General features: G+C 42.9%; 1 protein-coding gene across 1 annotated transcript in view; it reads right to left on the reverse strand.

Moving 5' to 3' along the window:
* The window catches only part of SLC35F4 (solute carrier family 35 member F4), a 151,780-nt gene extending 150,256 nt beyond the window's left edge, over positions 1 to 1,524 (reverse strand). The window contains exon 1 of the mRNA XM_026698391.2: positions 1,098 to 1,524. Within this exon, the coding sequence (XP_026554176.1) occupies positions 1,098 to 1,200 (103 nt within the window). The 5' untranslated portion in view covers positions 1,201 to 1,524. The remainder of the gene's footprint in view (positions 1 to 1,097) is intronic.
* Positions 1,525 to 11,909: the final 10,385 nt, after the last annotated feature.

The raw sequence follows: 11,909 nt of genomic DNA on the forward strand, positions 1-11,909 counted from the left end.
CGCCTGAACGTGGGAAACATGCTATGAAAAGTTTATTTCGGAAACTTAAAATGGTACACAGGTTATCCACCAAAGAAGGCAGCAACCACACGGTTGCCCCTTCCTGCAAACCATTACTTGGAATCCCTCTACGATCCCTTTTTAATCATATGAAACATCTCCCTCTCTCCGTGCCCTCCGTGCCTCGTAGTTTTTAAGCCTCTCTTGCGACACCTTCTCTGCTTAGTCGTCTTTGAAGCTCAGCGAACCCGAAGCCGGATTCCCACATGCACGGAGGCCGCGGGACGCTTATTTACTGCAGCTTTTATCCCGCTGGCGATCCCACCCATCCCTTCACAGGCAGGCCAGGCAAGGCTCGATGCAGCAATCCTCAAGGGTGCGCGCGATTCCGTCTCTCTCTCTCTCTCTCTCTCTCTCGCACGTGCTACTGCAACCCCGCACCTTTCGCGGTGCAGATGCGCAGCCAGTGCGCTCCTTTCCTGCGGTCGCCCCTTTGGCTCCTTCCAACGCGCGCGCACACGCCACGCAAGCACCAAGACCCCCCACACACACACACTTTCTTCTCCGAGCCCACCATTTTCATAGGAGGTGGGAGGAGAAACAGCCGCCCACCCACGGCAAATCACGAAGCAGCCCGAGGCAAGTGGACGTTCCCCAGCCAAAGATGCGGAGCGTGGAAAGGGGGCGCACCTTCTTCCTCTCTCCGTCCTCCGCTTCCCCCTCGACCCCCGGAATCCAGCGCACTTCCCCCCCCGCGCCACTCTCCCTCCCTCCCACCCCCTTGCCCTACCCGCTGCCCGGTTTTTATTTTTTTAGTTATTTGATTCAAAGACCCATCTCTGGAGGAGCGACCGCAAAGTCGCGCAGGCCACGAGGGGGTTAAAAAACAAAAAAAGGAAGCGAGGACATTTCTCTGCTTCCCAAAACGAGCGGCTCAGTTGTGCGCAGGTTTCCTGCGAGACCCCTGGATGAAGCGATAACCCTCCCGCTAGAGGAAACGGAGAGGGGAAGTGTGCCCAGCCCTCCCGCAACCCAGCGCAGCGCAGCACCCACGCGCGGATGGCCCCCGGCGCAGTGCGCGCCGCTTTCTACCTTACTTTTCTGGCTGGAGTACCCGGGGTAGTAGCCATAGTAGCCGGTGATTCGAAGGATTCGATCCTCGATGGTGGCTACCCCGTTGGGCGCCGCCTTGACATCCATGCAGAGGGGCTCGGACCGCCCGTCCGGGCTCGTCAGGGGGGTAGCGGCCGAGGCGGCGGAGGAGGAGGAGGAGGGGGAGGGAGAGCCGGCCGCGGAGCGTTGGCCAGACGCTGGACTCGGCTGGGTCGCTCGCCGCGCCTGCGGTTGCAGCGTGGGCCAGTCTGCTGTGCTCGGGGCGGCCGTGGCAAGGCGGCTCCTCGGCGCACCTTCTCCACAGCTTGGTGCAAAGAGCAGCTTCTCTGCATGATCGCCGAGACCGCCGCCGCCGCCGCCCCCCGTGGGGCTTCCCCAGAGCCAGCCTCCTCCTCCTCCTCCTCCTCCTCTCCTCCCGGCTCCCGCCTCCGCGAAGTTTTCCTGCGGTCCCTTCCCGCGAGCGGCCAAACTTAAGTCCTGAACGGGATTCGCGCTCCCTTCCGTCGAGGGAAGAGCTGGAGCCGCGACGGGGTGAATCCCCCATCGCTCCCGGTCAGTTATGGGTGATGGGAATTTGTTCTGTTCCCTACCAAATTTCTCTATTGATTTATTTTTTTATTTATTTGATTTATCAATAGCTTACAAGATAATAGGTATAAGTATAAACATGAGTAAGGATACAGGAAATAGGTACGAATAAATGGGGACAGTAGAACAGGGACGGTAGGCACGATAGTGCACTTATGCACGCCCCTTACAGACCTCTTAGGAATGGGGAGAGGTCAATAGTGGTTGTTTGAGGTTAAAGGAGTGGGGCTTTGAGGATGTAACAACAGAGTCAGGTAGTGCATTCCAGACATTGACCACTCTGTTGGTGAAGTTACTTTCTGCAAACGAGTTTGGAGCGATTAGTCAATGACTACTTCAGCTTCAACCACAACCATACATGAGCACACAATAGATACAAACTTAAGGTATACCACACCAAACTTGAATGACTAAAAAAGCCTATGTGGTTATATATTTGATGTTACAATCAGCCAATCTGGAATAGAGTTTGCAGACAGGACACCAAATAGATGAGGAATTAGCAAAAAATAGCAACAGAAGTGGGTAACTTCATTTGTCCTTTGTAATGCCCATGAAACATCCCACATACTTGGTCAAAAAAATGGTGTGGTTTTTTTCCAAACATTTGTCTCGCTATTTTGTTCTTATTGTTGTTGTTCAGAAACATACAGACTAGTCTGAAAGGAAATAAAATATATTTAGTTTCCTTTTATGCCTGTTGTTTTTCTTTCAGACAATAGTACCCTTTATCACATCAACGGCTTCACACTTAGGAATATACAACTGCTGTAGCCTTTCCTACTTCATACATCCAACAAAAGCATCCGACTGTCTTCCAAAATACAACTGTCTCTAGTAGGTTATTAACTATTCAATACAATCCATGACTTCTCCTTGGAAAGGTATAAACTCCACATCTGATTCAAGATTAATAGCCATCAGAAGGGAGAAAAGGAAGCAGAAGTTAGAAAAGAAGCGGAACTTGTCTATGGGTCATCTCGTTTCCCGTTAGGAGGATATATAGTACTTTTATATTAGCAATCTTGATTGTTTCCAAATTCACAGATATACAAAAATACTTAATACAATTAATAGATAAACATTAACATTTTCATTCCATTCTTCATTCAAAAAAAGGCTTCAGAGCAGTTAGGATCAACAATCAATTAAAAATATACATTCTTACAATCTAAAAGTCAAGGGATAAAAGCAAAAAGGGGGCCAGGAAGGAAGCAAAAACATAAACACAAGTAAATATTTGCATATTTCATATGAAATCAGGTTGATGCATTCTGTTCAGTTTAATCTAAATGGCCGCCTCAGAGTTAGTAAGTGAACATATAGGAACCCTTTTCAAACAGTGACCACAGCATGATTGACTTTTGTCTCAATTTACGCCCTCACAAAGAGGATCATAATGATGGATCCCCAAAATACAACTTCAAAAAGGCCAACTATGATCTCATAGCTGCCAACCTATCATCTCTTGATTGGCACATTCTGTTCTCTGGCTGTAATACTACAGAAGGCCGTTATAATGCATTCTTGCTTGAACTCAAAAAAGACATTAAATTATATGTAATAACACTCCCCCCCAAAAAAAACAAATTACCCAAAACAATAAGGAAACTTCAGAAAAAAATTGCTATGGCAAAAAACCCAAACTAGCTACGTAGCAAACTTTAAAAGCTGATACAACACCTTATGCCAACAGATAAAAGCAGAATGCTCCAATTACCACTGCAAGCAAGAGCATACTTGTGTGCATACTTCTTTAAAAAGCTCTCTACTGCCATAGCAGAACCCCTAAATATAATATATGAGATATCATTCAGAACCAGCTCCTTACCGAACCTATGGTCCTTAGCAACGGTCATCCTTATCTTCAAAAAAGGTGACCCCAGCCTGGTGAAAACTATGGACCAATCTCACTGTGTTGCGTCACATGCAAAGTCATAGAATCAATCCAATCCATTACCCTCCACCTAGAGTCAAACAACCTACTCTCCAATTTGGTTTCAGGAAAAATGTGTCCTGCAATTTGCAACTCCTACACTGTAAAAACATAAGGACTACTCTACTCGGCCAGGGTAAAGCAATAGAGGCAATTTACATAGACTTCTGCAAAGCCTTTGATTCAGTGGTACATGACAAACTACTGTTAAAACTAAACTCTTACAGCATTTTCGGATCCCTTCAAACAGGCAACAAATAGTAAAAATAGGAAGTGTCCTATCAAACCCTGCACCAGTTAACAGCGGTGTCCCCCAAGGCAGTGTTCTAGGACCCACATTCTTTATACTCCATAAATGATCTTTGCAATCGATCATTGTCATACCCCTGGTGGAGACTGACTCTGTGGGAGAGGAGGAACAGCTGACAGAGTGGAAGTGTGGCTCCAGAGGTTGTGCAGGAAGCTGGGGAAGGGCAGAGGCTGGCTGGACAGTCAGAGGAGGACCCAGGCCCATCCCCTCTCCATCCTAAAGCATGCAGGGAGGAGAGAATAAGGAGAGGTGTGGTCAGCTGGGGAGGAGAGGGCCTTGATCCTCTTCATGGGCTGCAGCTGTGACAATTAAATAAGAGGATGGACATGTGTATGGGCGAGTGCTGGAAACAAAGCGTGGAAATATCTCTAGTTTATTGTTCCTCTTTGAGTTTGGCGTCCTTCCCAGTTTGTGTTCTGATATCTGTGGATGTCTTCAAGCCCTTATATTGTCTGATTTGTGTTGTTTTTTACTCTTCATAATTTATAGGCATTGGTAGTTTAAACGGCATTTCCTCCTTGTAACTGCTCGTGTGGGAGTTTTTTTGTCTCCAGTCAAGGATATTTGGAGCTTGGAAGCAAAGTGAAGGAATAAAAGAGGCTTTACCTGTTTTTGTGACTGTGTTTATTTGGTATCTCACCCTAGATCATCACAATCACCTTATAAGCAATTGCGTCCTCTTCACTGATGATGTAAAACTATTCATCATCAACAATGCTACTATCCTTCAAAGCGACCTTGATGATGTGACTGAATGGTCAAACAATTGGCAACTCCAAATCTCAATCAACAAATGCTCTGTCCTACAGATTGGTTAAAACAAAAAATCAGTACACCAAATACAAACTAGGCAGATATGACCTCATTGACAACCCTCACTTTGTCAAGGACCTTGGAGTACTCATATCAAATGACCTAAGCGCCAGAGCTCACTGTAACAGCATTGCCAAAAAGGCATTAAGAGTTATAAATCTAATCTTACAAAGCTTCTCCTCTGGTAATACTGAATTGCTAACTAGAGCATACAAAACCTTTGCTAGACCAATACTTGAATACAGCTCATCTGTCTGGAATCCACATATATCAGACATTAATACAATTAAGCAAGTCCAGAAGTATTTCATGAGAAGATACTACACTCCTCTGCTCGCAACAGAATACCTACATCACCAGGCTTGAGATTTTGGGCTTGGACAACCTAGAACTACACTGCCCACAGTTGGACTTGAGCGTAGTACAGAAAATTATCTGCTACAATGTCCTACCAGTCAATGATAACTTCAGTTTCAACCGCAACAATACAAAAGCACACAACAGATACAAACTCAATGTAAACCGCTCCAAACTTGATTGCAGAAAGTACAACTTCAGCAACAGAGTGGTCAATGCCTAGAATGCACTACCTGACTCTGTGGTTGCATCCTCAAATCCCCACTCCTTTACCCTTAAACTATCCACTATTGATCTCACCCCATTCCTAAGAGGTTTGTAAGGGGCGTGCATAAGTGTACAATCGTGCCTACCATCCCTGTCCTATTGTCCCCATTTATTTGTACCTATTTCTGGTATTTGTACTAATGTTTTTTCTTATACCTATTATCTTGTAAGTGATTGACAAATCAAATAAATAAAAATAAAATAAACTCTTGGACACACAATATAGAGACCCCCAAAACACTCAAGTTGGTTAGAGTCTGAACCCAACCACACAAAAAGTCCTTTTGGTCACAGCATCTGAATGATGTTGTTTTTTTTCCCTAAGTAGTCTCACTTCTTTCTTTAGATTTTAGGACAATCTCTTTATATGCTTTAATAAATTAAGCCTTAAAATTCATTTCAAGTTCCGAAATCTCACTAAAAGCTCTGTTAATAGTGTTTAGTGTGTAACACACTAAAGTGAAATGAAAATGTGTTAATGTTGTAATTAATGTAACAGCAGTGAAAGGTGCTATATAACATCTTTCCTATCTCTTCTTTAATCTCCAGGCTATAGACAGCCTTGTTTAAAGATCTCTGCTAAAAAGATTTCAGAATATTTCTACAAGCCTTTGATTCTGTTTGGGGTTTTAAGAATCCAAAAATAAGTTGGAACTAAATGATAATACTCAGGGTTCTGAGAAGTCTTTTGATCATAGCTGCATGTCTTTTTTTTTTTGTTCTACATATTAATTAAAACTGCCCTTCATAAAATAGGAAATTGAAGTTCCTCTCTTAAAATCACAAAGTTCAAAGGCCATCCAGCAAAGCTGTTTGGAAAGACATTTTTAAAAACAAAAACAAAAAATGCAAGAAAATGCTTCTTTGCATGGTGCATAATTAACCCATGGAATTAATTGCCACATGATGTGACGATGACCCATTTATCTGGATAGCTTTGAAAGAAAAATGGAGGGCCTCAGGAATGGTTCAATGGTTATTAGTCTTGAGGAACCCATATTGAATATTTAGGGTTGGAGAGAGCGTGCCTTCAGATGGCACTCGCAGGGAACAATGGTAATAGAAGGATATATTTTCATATCTTCCTTGTGAGTTAGCAGAAGCATTTGGTTGGCCATTGTGGGAAAGAAAATAACTGGGTTAAGATGACGCTTGGGCAGGTCCAGTAGAGCTATTTTCATGTTTATCTGCCAGCAGGAAGAAAGCCACCTCAAGCCTTCACTCCTTTATTGGCTAAACCCAGTAGTGGGATTCAGCCAGTTCACATCAGTTTGGGCAAACCAGTTGTTAAATTACCCATCCCGCTATCGAAGTGGATCCAGGGCACTGCACTGCAATGGAAAATCAGGCAATGGAGGGACCAGCGTGAGGGAAGAAGAAGGCCCCTTTCCCTTTTTCTTCTCCCTGCTTCTCCTTCTCTTGTGCTGGCCGCTCTGTTGCCCATTTCTCCATTGCAGTGCAGCACCCGGGATCCACTTTGATAGTGGGGGCTGGGGTTGGGGGTGAAATTTAACAACTGGTTCACCCAGGGTCAGGTTGGGCCACATTTCCCATGACAGCCAACCTGACCCTGGGTGAACCAGTTGTTAAATTATTTAAATCCCACCACTGGCTAAACCTTTAACTGCAATTAAAATGTGCTTTGTTGACTAATCATTAGGGTTGACAAAAGGAAGAATCTGTGGGGATTTAACTTCCTTAAATATAAATTATTAGACATTGTATGTCCCCTAAAATGAAAAACTGCATAGGGAACAAGGGAAGACATGAAGTTCAATATGCTTTACTTGAAAAAGGTACTAAGCTTCTAGTCTAGCATCTCCTTTTTAAAAAGATGGATCCCGTAGCAGATAATAGGAAAGGGTGTTTGCCTACGAATCTGGAGTCCTATTGATAACCATGGTAATAATACTAGTCTAGATCAGGGGAAGACAATGTTTGCAGCTGATTTTGTTTCCCAGCCTTCAGTGACCTCAATAGGCATGGCAGTATCACAATGGTAGCTCTGGAGGGTTCTTTGTTTAACAATAAATATGCTAAGGCTCAGCTAGATGTATTTATTTTATATCCTGCCTTTATTATCTTTATAAGTAACTCTAGGTGGCAAACACACACAATGTTCCTTCCTCTTCCTGTTTTTCCCACAACCACAACCCTGTGAAATGGATTGAGCCAAGAGAAAGGGAGAGAGCAACTGGCCCAAAGTCACCCAGCCAGTTTTCATCCCTAAGGCAAGACTAGAAATCACAGTTGTCTAACCCAGTGCCTTAAACACTATTTCAAATTGGCTTTCTGATGCTGGTGAATATCAGATATTCAGATGTTGGTGGTTTGCTGTGCAACTATATTTGTACAGTTTCTGCTTCTTCTTTTAATTCTGTGAATAAAAGGGTGGGGCAAGGAATTTAGCAAATATCACAGGATGTTCCCTACACACTTTGGAGCTGATGAGAACCAGGTTATTTATCCCTGCGCTCATCTTTTAGAGTTCTTTGTGAGTGCTCAATGCCTGTGAATAAAAATGATCAAATAGAAAAGTATCCTTCAGTCTGAGACCCACATCCCCCACATGTGTTTTGTTATGTGCTTTAGTGCTGCATAAAAAGATTCCTAATTCAATGGCACAGTGAGCATCTTGAAACATAAATTAGTAACCTCTTAAGTGAGTAAATTGTGAGGTAGGATGACATGAATAATCTATTAGAAGACAGAAAGACGAGCTAATAGTTACCGAGTCTGAAGTGAGACTGATGCTTTTTGTCTTCTTCATAAATGAGCTAGAATTATGCGTGCCTTGGAATAGCCAAGTTGCTGATGACAAGTTTATAAAATATCTCAACTGGTCCAGTGCTGATGAACATAATGAAATAAAATGACAGATGCTGTTCGGTGGAAATAAATGTACAATGATGCCTATCGAGGCAAAAACCATTGTTGTAACTTTCTAAATGTAAGCAATAGTTTCTAAATAGGTTTGAATTGCCTATTTCATTAAAGGGCTGAACGTACAATACTTTTTCCTATTTCCAGGAGCAGCTGGATTGCTATTCTGTGTACCTTCTTTTTCCTCTTTTGTGTGTGTCCTGCTTTTAAAATAGTACCTATAAGAAACATAGGGGGGTCTCCAAAGATACGTGTAAGTATATTTTAAATCTCAATATGGCAACATTACTGGATTGATGGAGCAATTGAGGATAATTTCCTGTGTTTTTTAGCACCTACAGTTTTGGGAGCCACTGTTAAACTGCTGTCTTAACATGGAATATGTCCCCGTTCCCCCATTCTCCAATGGGCAAATTTCCCTTCTGAATACTAAGTTAGTGTATCACAGGGCCAGAAATGTTTATGACTCCATAGCATGTATCACACGATCTATTGTAGGCTACTGAGGGTATTGCTCAGTAGCCCACAATTATTCGTCTTCCATGAACTCAAATGTATTTCCCTTTCCATGGGTGTGTTAACCATGCCCTAAATACCTGTTTAAAGTTGCAAATATGAAGTTTCTCTTCCCCAGCAGCAAAGAATCTCCTCTAGGTTTCTACTGCACGGGGACTTCTCAGCAAAGAGAAGTATTGTCACAAAAAAGTCTGCTTTCCTTCATTTCAGATACAGAACTGGTTGAAAAATTCTACATATTTGCAGATGACTTGAATGAGGGATTAGAAAATATTATTATCAAGCTCTGATAATACATGCAGCTCAGGATTGAGTTGTGGAGTCCTTTATGTTCTCTGGGCTTGGTTGTTTGCTTGCAGACATTTTATTATTCTGCTAGGCAACCTCATCAGTGCTGGGAACTGTTGGGTTTGTTCCAGTGATGGGATTCAAATAATTTAACAACCTGTTTGCCCAGGGTCAGGTTGGCCGTGGTGGGAGGCATGGCCCATCCCCATCCTCCAGCTCCACCGCACATGTGGGACGAGCCTCCCCATGACCCTGGAAGAACCAGTTGTTAAATTACCCGCAGCCTTTCAAAGTGGATCCTGGATGCTGCTCTGCAATGGAGAAATGGGCAACGGAGTGGCTGGCACAAGGGAAGGAGGTAGAGCAGGGAGCAGAAAGAGGGAAAATGGGCTTTTCCTCCCCTCATGCCAGCCGCTCCATTGCCCATTTCTCCATTGCAGGGCAGCGCAGCACCCAGGATCCACTTTGATAGCAGGGGATGGGTGGTTTAACAACTGATTCACCCAAACCAGTGCAAACCTGCTGAATCCCACCACTGGTTTGTTCCCTGTTTATATACAGTAGCTTACCCTGACAGTGTTGGTGAAGGGTGGTGCTTTTCTCCTTGGTTGTTCCTTGATAAGAGTATTGTTTTCTGCTAAATTGTTTGCCTGGTGTTCATCCCTACTTATCTGGGGTTGGTTGCTGAAGAGGGTAAGGATGACTTTGGAATGTTTTTGATAAATCCACCTGGGTGACCTTATTATTTACCCTTTCCTCCTAGCTTAGCGTACTAGCTATCCTATCTCTGAGATATGGCCAGTGAACTTACACAATCTGGCTTATTGATGCTTCTCCTCCCTGTTGCTACTCAAGGTCAATTCAGCTTGCTGTGAATATTTTATTATATGGGCACTTTAAGGGAGGGGGGCATTTCATAAGTTTGGTAATGGGGAGAGTATACCTGTTACCATCACATTACACTAGACTGTGTAGTTAATTGACTTCGGTCTGGGATCTGTAGTGATATCTAGTTTATCCTCTTTAAATGTGGATGGAGTGAACCCAATAGGTAACAGAATTTGGCAAGCCTGTAAATTGCACACAAATCCAGGGCACGGTGGAAGTTACTTTATTAGCTTTCTGAGAAATGAGATAGATCTTAATAAACTTTTATCTCCTGTTTTCTTCATAAAGAATAATTGCACACACCAGCTTGGTTTCTACAAGGGTCATTAATTGAACATTGCTGGCAACTATCCCAGCAAGGGTCTGCTACAAAGATCTCTTATTGCTCAAATCTTTGTTGCATCATCTGCAACATTTTATTTCCTGTTAGGCCTCCATGAGAGAGGCTCTGATTTGGTAAAATAGACTGTGGGTTTTGTTCTCCATATGTTTTCATGGGGAAAGAAATCTGCTGTAGCATGGCTAGATATTTGATCAGCTGTCAGATGGTGGAAATTTTGAGGAATGCAAAATTAAAAATTCTCAATTTCCCATTAAAGTAATGTTTGTGGAGTCCTGATCATTGCATGGACGCTTCCACAGAGTTTTCATACCTAGAATTAGTTTGGCATTGCCTTCGTTCTTCCTGTATTTTCTGAGACCAACCTACAGCCTCAGAATTCTTTAGGGGTCCCCCTTGCATGTTCTAATCTAGACTGACATTGCTTTGCTTTCAAACCAAGGCATGGTCTGCTAAGCGTTCAGGTGCCCATGTGTAGAATATTAGGTATACTTCTGATTAATGCAAATGATCGATGAAAAAAAGTATGTTCTAGAATTGGGAAAAGAAGAGATATAATCCAATCACATGATCATTTGAGTGTGGCTAAAAAAATTCTCCTGGGAGGAAAGATTGCACAGTTTGAAGTTTTTTACCCTGGGATGGAAAAAAAGGAAGATGGCAATAGAATTAAGCTGGCACAGCAAGGATTAGCAGTTCTCAATTAGCGAGAGCCATTTTCAGCAATACCCAGCTGCCTTCTATTACTTTGAAGATAATAGCCAAATAACCAATATCTTGGAAAGGCAAGAAGAGGAATCCTAGAATGTAAGCCTTGAAGTTCAGCAGGGGAGTGGGAGTAGAGGTGCACTTGTCTGTGTGTAGAACTATAGCAAAATTATAATTTACAATAGGTGCAACTTGTCTACAATAAAAGACGTAAACTAGCCAAGTCACATCCAGAGCCAATTATATGATAAAGAGACTGAGAATCTGGAGAGTTAAGATTTATAGGCTGAAGCAAGACAGATATAATAGATACTTATTTACAGTGATGTTCAGGAATACATAATAAAATGCAACAGCATGCCCAAGAAGAGCATCAGTGAAAGGCTCAGATGGCTATTGTGGGAGTGCTGTGAACCATTTTGTAGTGAAAAGCCATCCTGTTTGAAAATAATAGAATGTACTATGTAATATAGGAACAGTATAAACCATAAAATATACAACTAAGGAACTTTAAGGTGGCCATACAAATTGGAGGAGGAAGAGGAGAAGCAGAAGGAGGAGGAGGAGGAGGAGGAGGAGGCTGAGGAGGAGGAGGAGGAGGAGGAGGAGGAGGAGAAGAAGAAGAAGAAGAAGAAGAAGAAGAAGAAGAAGAAGAAGAAGAAGAAGAAGAAGAAGAAGAAGAAGAAGAAGAAGAAGAAGAAGAAGAAGAAGAAGAAGAATTTTAAAATACTGTATTTTTTGCACTATAAGACGCTCCAGATTTAGAGAGGAAAACAAGAAAAAAATCTGCCTAAAAATCTGCTAAATCAGGCTGTGCTGAAGCTGATCGGGCTATCTGCTGTTTGCTGCAAGGAGGCAAATTGCTGGGAAGCAGAGGCCAAAGGATGGGGACCAGTGAGTGG

The sequence above is a fragment of the Pseudonaja textilis genome, chromosome 1 (genome assembly GCF_049901715.1).
Source record: "Pseudonaja textilis isolate UNSWEBS1 chromosome 1, rPseTex1.2, whole genome shotgun sequence".
Lineage (NCBI taxonomy): Eukaryota > Metazoa > Chordata > Lepidosauria > Squamata > Elapidae > Pseudonaja > Pseudonaja textilis.